General features: G+C 33.2%; 1 protein-coding gene and 1 non-coding gene across 2 annotated transcripts; one reads left to right on the forward strand and one right to left on the reverse strand.

Annotated features, from left to right (window-relative positions):
• Positions 1 to 8,541: 8,541 nt before the first annotated feature.
• Positions 8,542 to 8,614, reverse strand: Trnav-cac. Its single transcript has one exon. It is a non-coding gene; the product is annotated as a tRNA-Val (tRNA).
• Positions 8,615 to 13,536: 4,922 nt separating this feature from the next.
• Positions 13,537 to 18,918, forward strand: LOC123663744 (clavesin-2-like). Its single transcript, XM_045598409.1, has 7 exons — positions 13,537 to 13,692; positions 13,871 to 14,003; positions 14,715 to 14,868; positions 15,405 to 15,563; positions 16,775 to 16,868; positions 17,633 to 17,849; positions 18,729 to 18,918. Exons 2-7 carry the CDS (start codon positions 13,874 to 13,876, stop codon positions 18,878 to 18,880), a joined length of 906 nt encoding a protein of 301 aa, XP_045454365.1. The 5' UTR covers positions 13,537 to 13,692; positions 13,871 to 13,873; the 3' UTR covers positions 18,881 to 18,918.
• The last annotated feature ends 5,637 nt before the right edge of the window (positions 18,919 to 24,555 follow it).

Here is a 24,555-nt window from a genome sequence, read left to right on the forward strand (position 1 = left end):
CGGACCATCCAGCGGTTTTTGAGTTCTCGTGATGAGTGAGTCAGTGACCTTTCTCTTTTATATATATAGATTACGATGCATTATTTGGACTCCTTGTCACCATCTATAGAGCATACATTTTAAATTTCGTCTCTTACTTTAAAAACATAGGCCTTTCATATAAAGTTCCGACCCCCGTTTTATCCTTTTAGGTGTCGAGTTTCGTAAAATTCGTTCTTAGCGGATGTTTACGTCCTATACAAAACCTACTTGCCAAATTTCAAGTATGTAGGTGGTATAGTTTCGGAGATTTCGTGATGAGTGAGTCAACCTACCATCCCCCGTTTTAACCCCAAAAGGGAGTTGGTTTCTAAAGATACATTATTTGGACATCTTCTCACCATCTATAGACCATACATTTTAAATTTCAAGTATCTTACTTCAAAAACATAGGACTTTCATATAAACTTCCAACCCCTGTTTTATTCTTTTAGAGGTCGAGTTTCGTAAAATCTTTTCTCAGCGGATGTTTACGCCCTATAAAGAACCTACCTGCCAAATTTCAAGTTTGTAGCTGTTATAGTTTCGGAGATTTCGTGATGAGGGAGTTAACCTACCATCCCTCGTTTTAACCCCAAAAAGGAGTTGATTTCTAAAGATACATTATTTGGACACCTTCTCACCATTTAAAGAGCGTACATTTTAAATTTCAAGTCTCTTACTTCAAAAACATAGGACTTTCATACAAACTTCCAATCCCCGTTTTATCCCCTTAGGGGTCGAGTTTCGTATAATCCATTCTTAGCGAAAGTCGACGTCCTATAAGGAGCCTACCTGCCAAATTTTAAGTTTGTAGGTGTTATAGTTTTGGAGATTTCGTGATGAGTGACTTTTCGCTTTTATATATACGTATAATAATGTATATATAGATATATAGATTAATAAAATCTAGTGAGAGAAAGCGATTAGTTACTTAATATTTTACATTTCAGAGTCTGTAATGACTTGTCCACACTAATCTAGTTAAATCTTACCTCAGTAGAAGATCAATAAAAAAAAATATCATCAATTTTTCAACAAAAAAATTAGACTCATAATCTGACGTTTCGTCTCTTGTGTATTTAACACGTTTTCACAGCGGTCGAACTATAAACAGAAAAAAAAATTGAAAAATGAAAATGTAATATATTTAAGTATTTTATAAGTTTATCTTTAGGTTGAGTTTATAATATCTTTGTTAGGAGGACCCTCTCTTTTTTGCAGTGTAAATACAGAAGACAAGTTAAAAATTCAATAATTAATAATACAGACTGAAATGGCACTTATAACTCATATATATGCAAAGTTCTCATCAATAGAAACGAATTAAGTTCAAACAGCAGGTAATTGCTATAAATCGTTAAAGAGTTCCCACGACTATCTTTCGTCTCCATCATCAGACTTTAATGGCACTTGTAACTCATATAGGTGCAAAGTTCTCATCAATAGAAACGAATTAAGTTCAAACAGCAGGTAATTGCTATAAGTCTTTGAAGAGTACCCTCGACTATCTTTCGTCTCCATCATCAGACTGAAATGGCACTTATAACTCATATATATGCAAATTTCTCATCAATAGAAACGAATTAAGTTCAAACAGCAGGTAATTGCTATAAATCGTTAAAGAGTTCCCTCGACTAACTTTTGTCTCCATCATTAGACGGTAATGGCACTTATAACTCATACAGGTGAAAAGTTCTCATCAATAAAAACGAATTAAGTTCAAAAAGCAGGTAATTGCTATAAATTGTTGAAGAGTTCCCTCGACTATCTTTCTTCTCCATCATCAGATCGACTCCAGACCTTTATTAAATAGTAGTGCTTTATAGTACTTAATGAAAACATGATTAAATTTATTAGTCACCCTTACGATTTTTGAAAGTTTCCCTCGATTCCTCTGGGATCCCATCATCAGATCCTGGTTTCCTTATCATGGTACTAAACTATGAATATCTCCTTTCCAACGAAAAAAGAATTATCCAAATCGGTTCATAAACGAAGAAATTATCTCCGAACATACATTAAAAAAAATATATACGGTCGAATTGAGTAACCTCCTCCTTTTTTTGAAGTCGGTTAAAAAACAACATACATTAAAACTACAATAGAATGAGCATCGAAGGACCAGTAACACCACACACACACACACACACACAAACACGCACACTTCAATCGATTTATTAAAATGTTTTAATATGACTGTTTCTTTATTAAGACTATGTAATTAATAATAACTCTAAAGCTTGCAAAGGCTTTGATACTATATTAACATAGTTCTTACAGAAACCTAGACTAGTGACCTACACAAGAGCTTTACGAATTTTGGTTATTTCAATATTGGTATTTCGTGCTTTTAAAATAAAGATCATAATAGAGTAGAAGGTTATTTCGTTCGTAACGTCTCATCGACCTGCTTCCCACGGCACATCACTTTCGATTTCGTTCAAAACTCTCGTCTGTAGTAATGTGCGGTTATACTGGTATTATAACTGTTATTGATGTGACTAATGAGCTTATAAAAATGCAAGATTATTTATATATTGAAGTGAACTAAGCTCGAAACAGCCTGATAACAACCCACTGTTGGGTAAAAACCTTCTCTTTATTTAAGAGAAGAGTTAGAATTGAATTCCTGATTCTGCTTGACTATGGACGGTGGTTAAATTGCTTATCAATTACAATAGTTTTCAGGTGTTCATTAGAAATTTAACGGCCTTGCTGGGGATGTACAGTACAAGATCAACATTAAAAATGTCTTTCTTCGAGTACGCTTCAGAAGATTTTTAAATCGTCATTTTAAGAGGCTCCCCCTTCTCAATGACCTTGGGCGTTCAGTCTTTGCCACACCCCACCCACCCGCATCATATTGGAAATGCAGATTCTGAAGAAACTCGAAAGATACATTTTTAAAATTGTAAATATGTATATTATTCAATAATAATATATTTAGTTATAACATGTGAAATGAAAACCGGTTATATGTCAACAAAACAAGAATAATTAATATTTATGTAAATAAATAGTATCATAATTACGCTGATAAGTTACATCACGCCATTAATCACGCACTATTATATAGGTGCTCACACTTTCATTGGAGTTTTTGGTCTTACTAATGGTCTAAGATCCGAACCTAAGTCGATCTTCACCGAGCTGATAATGGAATGAAACATACTTTATAATTAATTTAGTATATTAGATAATATATTAAAAATGGGTTGCCTAAAAAAAATCCTGGACTGCGTACCCGCACGTGCGGGTTCGATCCTCGCTAGGTCGGTCGGTATTTTTCGGTCGGTTTTTTTACTAAGACCGTGCATTTAACATGAGTTGAAGTTAAAATTGACATGAGAGCCATCTAATAGAAAATTTCAATGACTAAAATACGTCGCGGCCACGGTCTTATACCTAATGTCTTATGTCTAAGACCGTGGTCGCGGTAGACGACACTCTTTGACGTTTACGAAATCCCTCACTAGATGTCGGTACTTGTATAATAAAATAACAAAAATCCTTATATTAACCCATATGTGCTCAACTTTTTTTTTCGTAAAAACTGATATTTTTTTCGTTATATTCTAAGTCCAATAAGCATAAAAATAAAGGTATTCTGAAAATTAAATAAAAAAATATGCCGTTTTGGACATTTTCACCGCCCCAATTTTGGGGCGCTGAGCACGGCAGATCACGTCTATAACCACTCCTTAATTTTTTCAATTGCATTTATTTCAAAGAGTAATATTAATAAAATAACTGTTATAGAGGTTGTAAAGAAATTTTTATTACATCTAAGAACATCTATACACATCCACACATCAGAATAATACCAATTTTTTTATTTATGCTATTGCGGTAGCAGCCTATATTTTGATCTAGACGATCTACTCCGCCCATATATTGATTATACATTTGAACACAAAAGGGCTGTTAAATCGAGGGTTCTTTTACAGCACTTGACCATCGCTTGCGGATCCAACTGGAGAAACACCTTCACAGCTCGAAGCTACGGTAACGACGTTACTGACGTTGTATCGCACTAGGGACACGCCTGATGTTTCATCAATGATTTGATGAAACATCAGGCGTGTTGATCATAGCTCCCTCGCTGTTTTTTCTTTATGTCGTCGATTGACTCCAGCAGCGCATTTTCGACCCTTTGGCCCGTATTGTTCATGTCCCCTGGTGACCAAAATCCTTCAAAGCGATAAGCAATCTAAACGATGTAAAGAAATTGTCTATGTAAACATGAACTCGAAAATCTGTAGGCAATTTGGCCGCCAAGTTCGTAATGACAGATCCTCCAACACCTAGATCGGGATTAGTGTTACCTGTGCTACCTCTTTTTGGCGCAGAAGTGGATGTATCTCCCGATAGGGATATCTTGTCGTCATCAATCGAGTCCACTTCTATAACTTATCTTTGTAAAAGTGAACCCAATTTGCGCACACATACAAGCAGCGCCTCGGCTCGATACAAGCAGCGCCTCGGCTCGTAGTTGATTGCCTGTCAGGTGATTGATATTACCTACAAGCGCATTTACTTCGTCACTATCGCAGTCTCTCGTCAACATTTGGTTGCTGGGCTATGTGTAGATAGTGTCCTCATCTTCCGTCTCCAATAAGTCGATAATTTCTGCCAAACTCAACCTAAAACAACATAATAAATATAAAAGTATAACATATAAAGTACCAATATAACTGGAAGTTGCTATAAACAATGTAAATAAAATATAACACATATACTATGAAGTTTGAAATCAACATGCAAGTACGTGCCCAGCGCCCCAATAATGGGGCGCTATAAATAATGCCTCTAAAAAACTAAATCTCAACCGAAAGAATTGATTTTTATTACAAAACTAATCAAATATAAAATAATACATATAAAAAAACTGCTTTACACGGTTTTACTTATAAATAAATAAAAAATAAACTTACTTTTTATTCCCGCCATCGTGAACACCACACTTGCACTTTCTATTCTTCCAAAAAACAGAAAAAATGGCGCCAGTAACTTTTCGTTTTTTTTTTTTTATAATGTCAAAATGTAAACAAAGCGAACAGTACCATTCAATAATCAAATCACAGTTTTAGTTCGACACAGAAAATAAATAACCTGCCGTTTTAAAAATGGGGCGGTGAGCACATATGGGTTAATACGTGAAGCGAAAGTATGTACCCCTTTTAACGAAAATTGCGTAGACAGAGGGGTATAAAATTTCGCTCACTTATAACTTATATATAGAAAAGGAGTGCAGAATGTAAATATATTTTTTAATTGCATAAAAAATACATTAAAACAGTAAAAAAAAAACATTACACACCAATTTACACAAAATATTAAATTTGAACTTGGAATCTGTTATGTTCAATGTTATGTTATGTTCAATATTATTTATCATTTTCGCGGCAGTACATTGTAAAATATTTTGTGATATAAAAACGGAGTGGGGTGATAGAGATTCGAATCGCCGTGATTGCATTAAACAAAGTAGTTATGGAGCTAAATACAATTTTTAAAATTCTTCATTCGCTTGGTATTAGTCAAATGTTTGTGTACCGGGCTATTGATAGGTACAATGAAACCTCTGTTTGTGACAGAAAAAGATCTGGCCGTCCACGCAGTGTTCATACGAAAAAGGCGATCAAAGTAGTAAGGGAAAGACTTCGAAGAAATCCTGTCCGAAAGCAAAATAATTTATTTTGGGAGATGAAGATATCACCTAGAACCATGTCGCGTATTTTAAAAGATGTCTTAGGACTTGCAACCTATAAGAGATGCACTGGTCGTTTCTTAACTGATAATTTAAAAAAGATAGGATGGTAAAATCAAAACCACTACTTACCGGTATGCAAAAGAAGGTCACAGAACAAAATTGACTGCGGATGAGAATTTTTTTACCATTGAGCAATATTTTAACAAACAAAATGATCGTATTATATTCAAGTAAGAACCAAACAATTATCATGTTTTCTTTTGTAGTTTCAACAGGAACAGGATTAGTAAGTAGGTACATTTTATTTACTTACCAATTCTGATACAAATTAGCTGATTGATATTTTTTTAGGGTTGTAAGATACAATTAATACAAATTTACAATCAATTAAAAATACGATATAATTAAACCCGTACGTCTCATAGTCTCAGTAAAACAAAAAGAAAAATAAAATACCTGATAAAATATATAATATATTTACCAAATCAATATAGGTAAAATTAAAGTTTTAACAAACCGAAATGTTGTCGATACAAAACTGAAAATAATAAACACCTATTTGTGATACTTTATAAATATTTGTAAAATCGACGTATTGTGCTATAGCAATAAGTATACTTACAAAAAGAAAGGATCCTCTAGAAAATACGGTACCTGGAATTTAATTATTTTTGATCCCTCTTTACAACTTTGTCACTCTCAAGTCACGTTTGATGCGACCTCCTATCAAACATTACGTTACGAAAGGTAGATACGATAATACACGTATAAGTGATTAAAAATAGCATACATATTAGTAATTTAAGTATTTTTGAAGTAAAACTTCTTTTATTTGTTATTTATTAAAAAATACAAAAAACACAACATCATCATTCATTATCATTTCAGCCTATCACAGTCCACTGCTGGACATAAGCCTCCAAAAGTTCACGCCAAAAATAGCTTGAACTCATGTGTTTTGCCCATAGTCACCACGCTGGGCAGGCGGGTTGGTGACCGCAGGGCTGGCTTTGTCGCACCGAAGACACTGCTGCCCGTCTTCGACATGTGTAAAAAACACATACTTAAGATTTATTATATAGTATATTATTAGATTATATGCCGTTGCGTCACATACCATCGTATCATATATTTTTACCGTATCGTACCATGTAATAGCAATAACTAAGTACTAACTACTAACTAATTACCAATACAAACCTTTACGCATGCTTGTCTTGAGGAGTAAGTTGGTGAATGTGTGACGAGAGCGTTACGAAGAGTGTGATGGGGTGATGCAAGTGAAAGTTGAGAGGGTAATATAAGTTAGTGAAGATAGAAAGAGAGAGAAGAGAGTTAAGTTTCGTGTATTACTGTACGATCTAAAGAAGGCCTACTTCAGTCGTGTGGTCTAAAGCACACTCGTTTTTTTATTATACTTATTGGATAAAATGTATAAATTTATGTAAATAAATAATGATGCTGGTATATAATAATAAAAAAAATTTAAATTGTGTGAAAAACAAAAGAATGTAATTAAATGCGAATATCACATTTCTTATTGTCTGGCAACTCCCCCCTCCTCATTGTTATATTTCATGACGTTAAGCATAGTCCCATTAATTACGAACTAATTGGATATGGATGGCTCCTTATCAACCACATTTTAATTAACTGAACTGAACCAGCATGTAAATTTAGCCAGGTTCCGCTGCTGGTGGGAGGCTTTTATAGAAAATTGATTGAACTTAATCTACAACAAATAATTGTGTTTGCACGCAAACGAAAAAAGCTATTTCAATTACATCGACAAGTAATACAACGTAAGTAGACGAAAAAAATTAACAAACGCACTAGTCGACACTACGATTTTCGATGGTTCCCCTGGATTTCTTTGGGATTCCATCATCAGATCCTGGTTTCCTTTTCATGGTACCATACTTGGGGTATCTCCTTCCAACAAAAAAGAATTATCAAAATCGGTTCATAAACGACGAAGTTATCCCCGAACATACATAATATATATATATACGGTCGGCTATATATATATATATATATATATATATATATATATATATATATATATATATACATATGTATACGGTCGAATTGAGTGGCACGAGGGCACTACGTGGGTACGTGGGAAACAGACTATAATACAATAAATAATTAATTTCTTATTTTATATTTTGTTGAATGTTGTTATAATGATAAAAAATTTATATACTTATGCTTTGTAGTTTATGTATATGTATATGTACCTCTATAAAGTTGGGTAGTTCAATCTTAAAATAAAATAATGATTATTATAGTAAAATGCCACAAAAAACTTTTATATCCTCCCCTTGTAAGTTGCTCAACTGCCACTTGGTAATTGATTAATTTTTACCATGGTAGTGCGAGATCCGAACTTCACCCATCATCTCCTTATTGAAAATAAAATAATCGCAAAAGGTTTGCCTGTAAAATCCTGGCCAGATTATATTTAATTCAAAATTGAAAATTTTATTTTCATTTAAAAATGCACAGAGGTTAAATAATAAATTTAATACCTACCGACAGTATCAGTAGCGACATAAATGTTAACTAAATTATAAATAAAAGAGTATTTCATTTTTAATGTATGTTAACATATGAAGCTAACCTTTACCAGCTGACTATGAGATGAGTTGTTATCATGTACACCTGATAGCGATCGTTACTCATAGTAGGAAATATATCCGCCAACCTGGATTAAGCTCTGATCCTTCTCCTACATTGAGAAAGACTCCTATGCCCAGCAGTGGGATTTTACAGGCTAAAACGATGAGCTCCACGACAAAAAAATCTGTTTCCGCCCGGGATCGAACCGGGGACCTTGTGCGTGTGAAGCACACGTGATAACCGCTACACTACGGAAACACATTACTTCGAGCTGAAATTTAGCATTAAGTTTTACTATTAAGACTTAGTTTAAATATTTATTGATAAAACTTCTAATGCATGCTTGACTGGGGGAGTAAAATGGTGAATGTGTAATGAGAGCGTTACAAAAAGTGTGATCAGCCGATGTGGGCGAGGCGAGAAGATTTATATCTCTCTCTTAACTTCCGTTAACTTATGTTAGATAGAGCTAAGGAAGTTTTACTTCAGTCGTGTGGTCTAAAGCACACTCGTTTTTTATTATTATGTTTTATCGGTTGCCGTTAAAGCTATCTGACGTCATTCTATGTCTGACGTATACAAAAGACAAAAGTTTTGGTACATTTATCTTTTTTTTCGAATTCCAGTATACTTATCATCATTCCAGCCTATTGCACTCCACTGCTGGACATAGGCCTCCACAAGTTCGCGCCCGACATTATGGCGCGAACTCATGTGTTTTGCTCATAGTCACCACGCTGGGCAGGCGGGTTGGTGACCGCAGGGCTGGCTTTCTCGCACCGAAGACACTGCTGCCCGTTTTCGGCCTGTGTGTTTGAAAGCCAGCAGTTGCAAAGCAAATCTAAAAAATTGCTTATTCATTAAACAGAATGAAGAGACAGAGATGAAGGTCGTTTTAAGTTCGAATGTAATGCTATAGGTCTTTTTAGGGTCGACAAAATTTTCCTATTACGCATTTTATAGTAAAAAGAAACGTAAAATGATTAATGTTAATTTATTGCATTATTGAATGGAGTTTTCCATGCATAATAATTGTCTGTCAACAGCTGATTATCGGCGCGTACTCGCCAGCACCCTTCTCGCACAAATAACATTTTTTTAATCAACATTCAAAGTTTTAATAATCCCTCGGCCTTTTTAACTGACTTCCAAAAAGGACGAGCTTTTCGATTCGTTTTTATTTTTTTATGTATGTTACCCCAAAACTTTTGACTGGTTGGACAGATATCAATATTTTTTTTTAATCGGAAGGTATTGGGCGTCATGTGGTCCGACAAGTACTTTTAGAGTTATATCTAATAATTCGTATTTACTTTCGTCGACTTACGTTGTATTATTACCTATAGGTACCTCATAACTTTTCGCTGGGTTTACCGATATTAATGATTTTTACTTTAATCGAAAGCTTATGCTTGTCATGTGGTCTCATATAATTAGTACTCATGTATATTACTAGTATGTAGTAATAGTATTTGTGAGACGTTATGTACTTTGTCACAACACCATCTATCGGAAACCAGTAAAACTATTTCGGTGAATATCGATCAAATGATGTTATATGGCCACATCTACTATAACGTAGTGAGCTGTATTATTCTCTAGGGTAGCAGTTTATTCTTTTTAAATAATTTTGATCATTCTTGTTTTAATCGAAAGCTGATAATTGTCTTGTGCTCCCATTTAAATTTAATCGAGATCTGTTGAGTAGGTAGTGTTTGTTGAGTATTCTTTAATAACGCGTATTTACTTGACTATTTTTCGTCTACTTATGTTATTGTACTTGTCGATGTAATTGAAGTCGTTTTTTTTTTCGTTAACACAATTATTTATAAAATTATAATAAGTATTGTTTTAGTATTTAAAGTCAGCAAACATGGGCGTTATAGGCTTTCTAGGTTCTTACTCCTGCATCTTGACAGACACCATCAGCTCCGGGGTATAAATGCGCACTAAAGGTCATTTGAAAAGAGATGAATCATCTTTAATGAGCAGTGTCTTTCTTCAATGTTATTGTTTTTATTTTCATTTATTACGTAGTTTCACGTATCCGTATCCACAAATATATTGACTCCATTTTAAACTAAATTGCTGTCTGCTTTGTTCTATTCGCGCTTATCGTTTTGAAGATCACTTGCAGGCAAAGAAAATCTATCATTTAATAAAAAACAAATTAAAGATGTTACACCAACATATTGTTATATATTAATATTTTTTAACTTAACAAAGCAGGATTAAATACTTATGATTTCACGAAATATAATTCGTCTTAGTAAAAAACTATACAAACAATAGCAGTACAATTATAAAAATTATACAAACAAAAAAAAAAAAAAAAAAAAAAACTAAGAGATTGTTTCAAACCAAACAAGTTTTACAAGTTTATTTAGATATTTTTTTGTTATCGTGTCATACATATATTTTAAAATAAAATAATAATATGAAACATACAAATATGCTTTATTGTACAGTAATCGTGTTTGCTGCAAAATCGACAAGTAATAATTCAATGTAGGTAGACGAAAAAATATTCAAGTAAATACGCATTATCAAAGATTACTCAAGTCAAAAGTTGCAATCAGATCAATGTGACCACATGATAAGCATCAGCTTTCGATAAAATTTAAAATCATTAAAATCGGTACACCCAGTAAAAAGTTATGCAGATTTTCGAGGGTTTTCCTCGATTTTTCTGGGATCCCATCATCAAATCCTAGTTTCCACATCACGGTACTACACTTAGGATATCTCCTTTCCAACAAAAAAAGAATTATCAAAATCGGTTCATAAACGACGAAGTTATCCCCGAACATACATAAAAAAATATACGGTCGAATTGAGTAACATCCTTCTTTTTTGAACTCGGTTAAAAAGAGGACATATTTTCATCAAACACGAAAATAAACAGGTACAAAAAGCGGCCTTATCACTCTGCGGGGTTAGTGCGTAAATGCATTTTCCAGCGTAAAAAAAAGAAAAGATATGTTAGTGTTATCTTTAATATTTTACTATTGTTCTAGAAACACAGTGCACTATTAAAATGTTCATTGTTTTTGTTGCACGGATTGTCACATAAACTATATTTTTTTCTGTAAATAAATAAATAAATAAAATTAATATGAACTAATTAAATAATTCGTAAGTTTGATGATCTTTATAAATTTAGGACTAAACTCATGTTACTTTTTGTTCAACTTGATAGAGATTTTAGTTCTTGATTTTGTTCTAGCTGGCTTCCAATATGTTTAGTCTAATGTTCTGTTACGTATTCCTTTCCACTCATAACATTTTTTGCCCGTTTATTTACTGTAATTGCTTACCACTGCGAGGATTTGGACCAGAATGAGTACGAGGACGGCGGCATCGTCGGCCAACTATTTCAAGATTGCTATATAAGTACTACTATAGATACTGTCTACTATCTATGGGCCTGTTACTCTGGTTGTCAATAAAGATTATCCTGCACTTAGCTTTACATCAAAGCTATGTGTAGGATAAACTTTAGCCTGATTTTAACAGCAGAAGTTATAATAGATCATAAGGGTCTGTTTCACCTCAATTAATAAACTCCAATTTTTAGATTCACGTGTATTAAATAGAAATATCCTATAAGTAAACTGTGCTGTGTGGCTACGGCACCAAAGAATTTAGCCACCCCCTCTCTTCCCGTGGGTGTCGTAAAGACGACTAAAACAGAAATAATCCAATGGCAAATTGATTTTAATAAAGTATCATACGATACAAAGGGCGGCCTTATCGCTGAAAAGGGATCTCTTCCAGGCAACCTAGGGACAGAGGAGATGGTATTGTGTTGGTGTAGGTGTACAAATTGAGATATAACATTTAAAGTGAGACATAAACGTGTAAATATACTTACGTAAACACACATACACATATAAATACATACATATATATACGTGTGTGTATTTATGTTTTTTATATATTGAAAGTAGATTGTAAAGTATATAGCAAGGTAATATTAGCTTTTTTTTTCTTGTTTGTAACGGGAGTATGCCGCAATGGTATTTTTATAGAGCTACATTGCGTGATAATTGTATGTTCTTAGGTGTTGTGTACGTCAGTGTGTTACGTAGTCAGCAATTCTCTGTCGATCGTTTTATTGACAAGATGAGATTCTGAGTTTTGTTTACGCTGACGAGAGTGGAATATAGAAGGGTTGGTATTATGTCTTCAATGTGTGTTCTGAAGAGGTTGACAGACACATCAGACCACAGCCAAATAATGTAATTGTCAAGTACTGTATGGTGTTTTAGTTATGAATAAGACAGACAAATCTCCTGAGCGTGCATTTTTAAAAGAATGGGTATGGTCAGTAACGCGTTTGTGATGCTTCTTATATTTGAGTCGTCCAAAGGCAGTAGTAGTCTATTATCGTAACGTTTCCTTACGCTTGTCATAACGAACACAATTTTCAAGACTATATTTAGATTCTACCTTATTATCTTAGAAGTTATGTGATTTTTTCAGATTATTAATGCGATTAGGTACTGCAAAAAATCGTAAAAGTAAAATGTAAATTTTGCGTTTGCTCCCAAACGAAATAAAAAACGACTTCAATTACATCGACAAGTACACCATAGGTAGATAAAAAAATAGTCAAGTAGAAACGCGTTATCAAATATTTCTCAAAAAGTAGTAATCAGATCTGAATCAAATTAAAAGGCACCCACAAGACCAGCTTCAACTTTGGATTTAAAATAAGAATCATTAAAATCGGTACAAACAGTGAAAAGTTATGCGGTGTAATACAACGTAGGTCGATTAAGCATTTGGAGGACTTCTCCTAAATGGGGAAAGGGGCCTATGCCCAGCAGTGAGATATTATAGGCTGAAGCGCATATATACAAAAAAAAAGATTGTGCTTTAGACCACACAACTGAATTAAAACTTTCTATCTTCACTAACTTATATCTCCCTTTCAACTTCATACAGGTATTGAAATGTTTGAAACTTATAAAATAAAACAAAATAAAATCACTTACTACAACTTGTTTGGTGCGGTTAAAAAAAAAAGTAAAGGTATTTTTGTTCCGTCTACCGTAGGTAACAATTTTAAAATATTTTATATCAAAGTCATGAAAACATGTTTATAAATAGACTTCTTTATCCTTCGACCGAGTTGTACTTGGACGTATTTATAAATATGGATGTCAATATTATGTTGACTCAGTAAATAAATGCTTGCATCGACATCAGGCGGTGTCTTTAAAATTTATTTCCAATAAGACATTATTAATAAGTTAATGGGTATTTTGGAAAATTACTTTGAAGTGTAACGTACCAAGTTTAAACACTATCACCAATAAAGTCGTTCACAGGTTTGTAAAAGTGTCACAAATACAACATAAAAAAGATTAGCTTACTATTAACATAGAATAAGTTTAAAAGAATTTTAAATTATAATATTTTATTTAGTTTTAGTGTTTTTGTACTGATGTAGATGTGTGTGTATATTTTGTAATAAATATAGGAAAATATGATAATATGTGTTCTCAGAAAATGTCGGGCGTAAATGCATTTCCAGTAAAGAAGGAGTACGAAAAGAATCCAGATATATCTCCAGAGGATATCAGAAAGTTACGGGAGTGGCTAAAGACGCAGCCCCACCTGCCAGAAAAATATATAACAGGCAAGATATAAAATAATTTAGTGCTAATATGTTTTCACAACCATATCCCTGGGCTGAGTATGTTGATGTTTTAATTGTTTATGGTTTAAGGAATGAGAAAGGACGCACTATAATATACGAGTACAATGTAGGGTAAAATGAGTACAAGCGATCATACTGTGTAATTAGTTGGAGGTAGTTTTACTAAATATTATACGTACTGCTTTTTTCTTTTTAGTTTTTCTCATTCCTTTGTCATTTCAGAGACGATTAAGTTTATAAAAAACTAGCTGACCCGTGCCCACTTCGTTGGGCGTTAATTATTATTTTTGTGATGAATATAAAGAATAGTTTTCATCTCGCTCGCATTTCTCCGAATAGATTTACATATATTATTATTGTTCACTGTCTTTTTTTCTTCAATAACAATAAAATTATTATTGAAGAATTAGCCGATATTACTTCTGAATAGTGTAGCTTTCTGTCAGTGAAAGAATTTTCTTGATCGGATCAGTATTTGCGAAGATTACCCCCTACAAACAAACAAAGGTAGCTAGTTTACATCTTTATAATATTAGTATAGATTACATAGAAAGACATGTAATGTATTAAACAATTACTCTATTTACTGTATTAATACTGTTTGTATTATTTATCAGACAAGTTTAACTATTTTAAATATTAGACATGATTGGTGTCATTAATTTTTAATTTTTTCTTGTGTGTTTTCAGAACTCGATCTCATATTACTTTTCTTCTGTTGCGAAAAGAGTGCTGAAGTCTCTAAGCAAGTTTTGGATCTCCACTACACGCTCAGAACTCACTTGACTACTTGGTTTCTAAACAGAGTAGTTGATAAAAAGATCATCCAATGTATGAATACAGTGTAAGTTTTTAAGACAAAAAAGTTCTTAGATTGTTTTTATTCATTCACAGAATTTCTAGAATTTCTAATAAATTTATATAGTAGAAGAGGCCTTTGATCAGTAGTAACAAATTAACATATTTATAAGTAACTAGCTGACCTGGCGAACTTCGCATCACCTTATTTTTTTCTGAAATATAATAATAACATAATATATCAAAATAAAATATAGCCTATCTTTTAAGTTGGATCAAACTGCACACGGTGTGCAAATTTGACTAAAATCGGTTAAGTAGTTTAGGAGTCCATTGAGGACAAACATTGTGACACGAGATTTATATATATTAAGATTTTTATTATACAACAACATCACCTACCCAGTCTCGTTATTAAGTTTTCCTTTCAATGTTTGGGTTGTCTGGAAGAAATGGTTAATGAGCGATAAATCCGCCCATTGTACCTACTTCATAATATGTAACTACCTTTAAGCTATGTTTGTAATGTATTTGTGGTGTACTATAAAGTATAAATAATATTAATAGCTTCCATTGTTGCAGCTTAATAACTCCGTTCCCAACGTTCACAGCCGACGGTTACAAAGTGATATATTGTCGACTATTAGATGGAGATCCTAAACGTTACATGTTCAATGATATCGTCCGCGTATTCGGAATGGTCTTCGATTTATACCAATATGCAGAAGGAACATGGCCAGGGTAAATATGAATAAAGCAATCAGCAGAAGTCGGTCCTAAATCAAAAAATATTTTAGTGAAGTTAAAATTACTGAAAAATCCTATAAATTCAAGTTACTATTACTAACGCAAACTGGTGGACATAAATTTCATTACTAACTTATTCGTACCAATCAACCAGACAAATGTTGTGTTGAGTGAGGGATTTTAAGGAATAGTCTATCTTGAAAATATCAATATTGTACTTTGTATAGTGTTTGTGAGCTACTTGACGTAAATTTTTCCTGCTTGAATTAAAAAAACTTAGTGGTGCTAAGCAGAATAAGATTATATTCTAGGCGGCTCAATAAGCATTTCGAATAAATCATATATGGGTTGATTGTCATGCTTTTAACAGACTTCAAAAAAGGAAGAGGTTACTCAATTTGGCCGTATATATATATTTTTGTATGTTCGGGGATAACTCCGTCGTTTATGAACCGATTTTGATAATTCTTTTTTTGTTGGAAAGGAGTTATACCTAGTTTAGTACCATAATAAGGAAACCAGGATCTGATGACGGGGTCCCAGAGAAATCGAAGGAAACTCTCGAAAATCCGCATAACTTTTTACTGGGTGTACCGATTTTAATGATTTTTAATTCAATCGAAAGCCGATGTTTATCATGTGGTCACATTTAAATTTCATCGAGATCTGATTACAACTTTTAGAGTAATCTTTGATAATGAGTATTTACTTTTGTTGTTCATCTTGGAACTTAAGAAGCCGACCGATGGCGAGATAACCATCCAACTGCTGGCTTTGAAATACACAGGCCGGAGACGGGCAGCAGCGTCTTCGGTGCGACAAAGCCAGTACTGCGGTCACCAACCCGCCTGCCCAGCGTGGTGACTATGGGCAAAACACATGAGTTCACGTTATTTTTGACGTAAACTTGTGGAGGCCTATACCCAGCAGTAGACTGTATAGGCTGTAATGATGATTTACTTGACTATTTTTTCGTCTACCTACGTTGTATTACTTGTCGATATAATTGAAGTCGGTTTTTCTTCGTTTGCCTGCAAACACAACTTATAAAAGTTAAATAAGTGATTTGTAGTAAATAACTGATCTAACACTACAAGGAGCACACAACAGTTTATAAGATTGGAGAAATGTTCATAAACGTTATTGTGACTATGAGATAGTTGTGAGGGTGATTTAACATTATGTAAATGTCTTTTGAATTTCAGACTTGTTGTTCTAATTGACATGGATCTTACATGTATTGGACACGTAGGCAGGATTGATTTGTCAACATTAAGACAAGTTATAATCTTCCATCAGGTAAAACATATTATATATTCGATTCAAAATTTATATCGTATATTTATAAGAGTATTTTTGTTATATATGTTTTAACTGTAAGCGTTCTTTGTCGCGTTGACCTGTACCTAAATAAATCTTCGTTTTGCTAAAAACAAAAATCCTTTAAATTTGATAATAGAAAATTTTATGAAAAATGAATAGCGGTCCCTGAAAATTATTAAAAAAAGGTTAAACGAAAAAATGCAAATATTATCTAAAGTTAAGTAATAGTGACTACTTAAGGTAGAAAAGGTAGGAAACTCAGAATATATTATTTTTTATCAATACAACAAGTATTGTGATTACCCTAAGTTAGCATTTATAGAATTTAAGCTCTTTTTGGATAACAAAAGTAGATTGATACACAAAATTAAAATAACTGAAGTAAGTATTAGTACCTCTGGCTGATTGCGTTTATTTAGACTAATGTTTGGGTTTGACCAACACGATGTCCACAGCATTGTAATGGTATTTCGTTCTGTTTATAAGAATGATAAGTGTTTTTTGGGACCTTCCTACGAGATTTGCTGGTTATTTTTTGGATGGTTATTTTTTATTTCTTTTTAAAATATATGTGTATGTAGATAGAAGTTGGTTCTATATGAGTTTCATGAAAAACCAAAATATTACATTTATTGTTTAACTTACTGTAGGAATTTTGTGGTTTTTTTATTTATCTAAAATAATCACTGATGATAGATTTATCCGGTGAGTTAGTAAAATATTGCCCGATTTTATTCCAGGAATGCATGTTAACTAAATTAAAAGAAGTCCATTTTTTAAATGCCCCGTACTTCATGGATCGCTTTATGTCATTAGTGAGACCGTTTGCGAAGAAATCGTTTATGGACATGATAAAAATTCACGAGCGAGGGTCTAAGTCCATTTATCAATACGTGCCGAAAAGTGCATTCCCGAAAGAGTTAGGAGGAAACTATAAGGATAACATTACTTTAAGAGGTAAATCGTTTTGGTTATTTTTTAATAAACATAAATTTCATACACGCTTAGAGTGTTAGTCCATAAGAACTACGCCACTCCATAGGAACATGACACATGCTAAATACAAGAAAATTAATGAAGTCGTTATTGCATACTAATGTTTAAATTTTCCACACATCAAAACAGTATACGATGTAATTAGTGTAAAAAAACAAGTTAGATCAGTTATTGAAGTAGTAATATAATATGTATTATGTTGTTTATTATTCTTAATAAATAATTGTGTTTACTCGCAAACGAGATAAAACTGAATTCAAGTACATTGACAAGTAATATATCGTAGGTAGACGAAAAAATAGTCAAGTAAATACGCGTTATTAAAGATTACTCAAAAAGAAGTCATCATATCTCGATCAAATTAAAATTCGTCAATTAAAATCGGTTAAAATAAGAATTATCAAAATCCGTCAATCTAGTTAAAAGTTCTGACGTAATACATATACAGTCGAATTGAGAGCTTCCGCCTTTTTTGAACTTGGTTAAAAAAAGGTTCGGTGCATTCATCGAACAACCTTGGAACTGAGATAAAAGAATCGTTTAAAAGTTCATAACGAATGTGTAGTTTATACCTACAGGTAGGACTAGACTGGACTATACTATACCTCACGTAAGGATGATGTCATTTATTTGCTCAAGTGACAGACAAAAAGTGATTTTCAATTTCCTTATTATTCAACGGAAGTACGTGTCACCACCTAATGATGATGATAATATAAATGTAAAAAAACTTGTCCACTTGCCCCAGAAAACAATATTTTCCTTGGACATTTCTGACATAGAACAAATAACTTTTTTTTTACAATATAACAAACGAAATTTGTAAAAATTGTTTTTCAGACGAGATGATTCGCCATTTGGGAGATAATAAGCAGTACTACGAAGAAGAAGGTCGAAAGCGCGTTAATGAATCATTGCGTCCAAACGGGAAAACTAATGTTGAGGATTTATTCGGAATTCAGGGTAGTTTTAAGAAATTGGAGATTGATTGAGATACCATATTTATTAAATAAAAAAATTCTGTTAAAACAAATTAAAGTTACCACACTTAATATAAATAAAAAAATTCTGTTTACAAAATTTAAAGTTCTTTCTTTACTTTCTTTGATTGGGGTCTTATGTATAAGTGTTTAAATGAGGATTCAAAAACCACGATAATTGATGAGTTTTTATCATAGATGTCACCTGTTAGCGTTTTTTTTTTTATTTGAAACTAACATCCACGGGCTTAAAATGCCATGCCTTTTGTTAAACAGGCGATTTATTCTTAAAACTACAAATCGACAGTCCTGTGACTGTCTAGTAATTTTTTTTATTTATTTTATTTTTTTTCTTTATTTTTTTACGATACTAGTCAACCCGTAGTGGAGTAGCGTAAGGCCTTTTCCTAGCATTGAGTCTAGGTGACGGTTGGTACATGTTGATTTAGTGCCTGAACATTTCAAGATAATTGAACGTATTAATAATAAAATAGTAGGGAATATATCCACCAACCCGCATTGGAGCAGCGTAGTGGATTAAGCTCTGATCCTTCTCCTACTCCTATGGGGAAAGAGGCCTTTGCCCAGCAGTAGGATATTACAGGTTGAAGCGTAAGCGCGAACGTCTTAATTGTTATCATCATTTTAAAATATACATCTTCATTTCAATTCGTGTAATGTCGAATTATATTTACAGTGGCCGCCGTTATTATTTTAGGTTACATTTTTTAACATCTGCTAAATCCAAAATCAGATATTTCATATTCAAAGTGATAGGTAAAGATTAGAAGAGAATTCGTATGTTCAAGCGTTTGAAATGAGTCATCATATCGACATATTTTATAAAAAAGCGAACACGTGCGGGTTGAGTTCTTTATTTACTAAAAATTAAAACATGGTTCAATACATGGATTTTAAATTATTTTGAAGGTTACTAGGTTCTTGAACAAAGTTTTTTTTAATTTTAATTGTAAACAAGATAGGCATTATTCTATAAAACAATGTTATCGTACGAACATTACGATTTTCCCACAATTTTAATTATTAATGGTTAAGAAGCCTGACAACTGAAGTAAAAAATTCTTTTGAAGTTTTTTTTTAGGATAGCCACAGCCAGTTGCTAACAGAAAATATGAATGATGTAGATGCTCATATTTTTTATTTTATTGTAAGAACATATTCTTGCGTTTTAAACAGAAATCTTAAACGTGAAAGGCATGCATAAAGTCTTAGCTCAGTGTCGACGTGGCTGGGTATTTAAAACCCCGTATTTCTTAAAACTTTAATAACTTTGAAATAAATGATACCCGTTGTTTGTGGTTAACAATAGCTGTGACTATTGAGTTAGCGGAACACTTTATTTATTTAATACTTTAGCTATTATACTTAGTGTCACTGAGGTTACAACGGAGTCCACTAGTATCTGAAGAGCTCGCGGGTATACCCGGCCACATCGATCACGTAAAATTTTTATGTAAAAAGAGTTTCAGAGTTTTGTTCACAACGTTATAGAAAAAGCTCGTAGCAGTAAAAAATTAACAGGTGAGTAAGTGAGTGAGATAAAGGACAATTCCATCACATTTTACAACGGAGTTAAGCTATCACTACTTCAGCCTATCGCAGTCCACAACTGTCTCCACAAGTTCGCGCCAAAAATGGCTTGAACTCGTGTGTTTTGCCCATAGTCACCACGCTGGGTAAGCGGGTTGATGACCGCAGGGCTGGCTTTGTCGCATTGAAGACGCTGCCGCCCGTCTTCAGCCCGTGTATTTCAAAGCCAGCAGTTAGATGGTTGTCCCACCATCGGTCGGCTTTTTAAGATTCAAGGTGGTAGTGGAACTGTGTTATAGTCCCTTAGTCGCCTCTTGCGACATCCACGGGAAGAGAGGGCGTAGCTATATTCTTTACTACCGTAGCCACACAGACAGATAGTAGATATTGAACAATAAGATGATGAGCGAGAAACGATTATCATAACGACAACGGTTCGAAAGCATATTACCTTACCATATACATTATTTTAAACTCACTTTATTCAATTAATAAAAGATCACAAAATTTGCAATTAAGCTCTATATACCTACGATTATTGTATTTATATATTTATGTGTATGTGCATGTTTATATTTATTTGTTATTGCCTACGTATGTGTATATGTATGTATAATTGTTATATATTTATTTTACTTATTTATATTTATATACTACTTGCCCGTCTGAAAACCCCTCTCTTTATAAGGTTCTCTGGAAGAGATTGCTTTTTAGCAATAAGATCGCCTGGTTGTACAACTTGTGACTATAGCTGCGTGTAATGTAAATATTTTCCTTTATTTAAATGTGCCATAAAGTATATTATTATATTATATTAGATGTCACTCCACTCGCTTAATATATAATAGATACATATAATATAATAAATATTTATATAAATAATATAATAAATTTACATATTTGTATATATATATACTTATGGTGGAGGTGGAGGAGTGGTTAGGTGGAGGATTACACCCCGGCAGGAAGATTAAACGGCCGGGGGATTGGGCTGTAGGCTGAGAAACCGGCGGACAATCTTAGCCGAGTCAAGTAACACCACCTTCTGCAACCTGGCTCCGAGCGAACCGTCCCGGATCCCCACTTGCCTCAGATGGTGAGCGAGGCTAACCGGGATCAAACCATTGGCAGATATTACGATAGGGATGATTTCAGCGGACCCCGCACCCCATATGTCGACAATCTCGTGCGCCAGATCCAGATATTTACGTTTATTCTTAGTTACGGCTTTCACGAGGTTCTCGTCATGCGTGGTGATGTCCACCAAAAACACCCTCGACCTTGCTCTGTAAATCACCACGTTATCAGGCTTGTTCGTCAATACCATCCAGTCTGTGGCGGTAGGCAGGTCCTAGTAGAATATTTTTATTTTGTATTTTTATTGCATTTTTTATTATATTTATAGTTGATTATTTTCATTTCAGGTAGATTATTATTATTATTATTATTACTAGCTGACCTGGCAAACTTCGTATCGCCTTACTTTTTTTCTTAAATATAATAATTACATATATCAAAACAAAATATACCCTATCTTTCAAGTTGGATCAAACTGCACACGGTGTGCAAATTTGATTAAAATCGGTTAAGTAGTTTAAGAGTTCATCGCGGACAAACATTGAGACACGAGATTTATATATATTAAGATTATTATCACATCCAGTTACCAGCAGTTCTATACAGAAAAAGACAAGAAAGATATCTCGCGTTATCTCACCTATTACGTCAATTACTACTAAAAACTCAAGTTATTTTAATTAATTTGACTTGATTTTTTGTTTTAATGATTGTTAATAGGTGGGAAAAAATTACACATAAAATGCAAACAAAAAACAAATAGTTTTATGGTTACGTTTAAGGCGTACCGACATTCTTCCAAGAAGCGAGGGTAGAGGCACACTTCGCGGATGTGGTATCTGTTAAGTAACAGCAGAGGAAGCATTCTAAGCCAAGACAATTAAAAGAGTAAAACAATTTTTTATAGTTAAGATAAGTAATCATAAACATATTATAATACACTAAAATCTTTTCCGAAACACGCTGCATCTTATGGTTTAAGTATTATTCCGATCGGTTTAGTAGTTTTTGCAGTATAACCGAACAAAAATACTGGCTCTCCATTCATTAGTATATAACTAGCCGACCTGGCAGATTTTGTCCTGCCCGGGAAATAAATACCAAATTTGATAGCTTACATACCGATACCGGACCGACCAGACCTACCGGATCCGATTGGTATAAAAACTACCCTATCTCCCAAGTTGGACCAAATTACAGATGCTTACAAAAATTGATATAAATTGGTTCAGTAGTTTCGGAGTTTATCGCCTACATAGATCGTGACACGAAATTTATATATATATATATATATATATATATATATATATATATAAATTAATATATATATTAATATATATATTAATATATAATATATATATACAGATAGATAATTATCATTTCGGAAACAGATCCAACGATTTTCATGAAATTTAGTATGCAGAGAGTTTCGGGGGCGATAAATCGATCTAGCTAGGATTGATTTCTAGAAAATGTCCTTTTATCCGTATTTTCAGGCTATGAAAAATTTATACAATATATTTAGAATAAGAAGGTAAACTTCGCCACCATCTACGAGATTATATAATAGTTCAGGTGGGAAAATCGGGCTGTCCCGAAAACCAGAAGACCCAGGTAGTAGAGTTGATGTCTCCAGTCCGATAATTTTTTTTACCTTCTTTTCAAGTCCTCGTGATTTTTTAATTAAATAAACAGTTCATATTTTTTATTATTATGTCGGTAAGAACGAAAAATATTCTTTATATTTCATCAGTATGTAATTTGTGTTTTAATATAAATTGAATAACAAGCAAAGCTCGGTCATCCAGGTTTCATTTAACTACGAAAAGAAATTTTTATTTGCATTGGTGTTTTGCTTTAGATAGGTAGTTTTTTTTTCACTAAGGTAGGCAATGGTTTAGAATATGCTTATCATAATAATATATGATAGTCTAGTATTTGTCAAAACTTTCTTTGACAGCAATAAACGTAAAGATGTGACGGCATGTATCCGCCTCTTTTTTTTTTAATAACCTTGGAGAATGCTTCTTCTGCAATCAGTTCAATTTGTTCTACATTAGTTGCAGTTTGTATTTCATATATGCCCGTGGTAGTTTTAGTTCAAACTAACGACTATTCTTCTGTTTTTAACTTCTATCACGTCCGTTGTTAATACCATCTACTCTTATTCATAGTTTCTTATGTGGTTTCAACTGCGTTAGGATCTTTTTTTTTCATTTACCCCTTCTGTTACAATAATATTTTTTATGTAAATTTGTAGGTACGTATTATGGATTCAGTGTTTATCAGTTTAAAATAAAAAAGTTATAAAGTGAAATTAATATTCTAATAATTTCGATATTTTTGATCGATAACTGAAAATATAAAGTATTTGTAAGGGACCATCCATAAAACAGGTCCTTCATCACTCTAATAGTAAGTAAAGCTTTTAGAGATCCCCTAACAAACATTACGCCACAACAGCTGCAGCCTCCCCCCTCCCTTAGAACTCACTTACACGTACGTATACAGACTCATACACTTAAATGCTTTCCTCTATGTACATTTACACAATCAAATTTCTCCGAAAATCTACAAAAAATCTAAGAAAATCTATCACTATCTGCGAGAAATTATACTACATCAGACACACACACAGACACACAATATTTTCAATACACGACTCAATATTATCCATTCACATTCACATTATCAATTTTGTCTGAAAATTAACGAGATATCTACGAGAAAATAGTTGCACTTACACAACATACATACTTCGCTACTCACACTTATGACCGCCATCCATTTTTCCGGTACCTTCGAATACCGGTCGAGGTATCTTTCCAGTGGGGCTGCTTCAGATTTTGAGCAGGATATATCCTGCTGTGATTTCAAATTACAACAACTACTACAACAAAAAATAATTAAAAGACACAAGTCTAAGACAGATTGTTCTGATTAGGAAAATTCATCTCCATTCAAATAACCTTTGGGGCGCATTTGTTAGCTTTACTTTGAAGCTGCTGTGCCTGTCGAGTTGCAGATGTATAAAGCATAAGTAAAAAGCCCAGGAGATT

This window comes from Melitaea cinxia, chromosome 20 (genome assembly GCF_905220565.1).
Source record: "Melitaea cinxia chromosome 20, ilMelCinx1.1, whole genome shotgun sequence".
In the NCBI taxonomy this organism is placed as follows: domain Eukaryota; kingdom Metazoa; phylum Arthropoda; class Insecta; order Lepidoptera; family Nymphalidae; genus Melitaea; species Melitaea cinxia.

Excerpts from the sequence above, each read along its gene's own strand:
- LOC123663744 (XM_045598409.1), top strand. The coding sequence starts at position 13,874 with ATGTCGGGCGTAAATGCATTTCCAGTAAAGAAGGAGTACGAAAAGAAT. Across the intron at positions 15,564-16,774 it reads GCAGAAGGAACATGGCCAGG|ACTTGTTGTTCTAATTGACA; the intron begins GTAAATATGAAT and ends TTTGAATTTCAG. Across the intron at positions 17,850-18,728 it reads GGATAACATTACTTTAAGAG|ACGAGATGATTCGCCATTTG; the intron begins GTAAATCGTTTT and ends ATTGTTTTTCAG.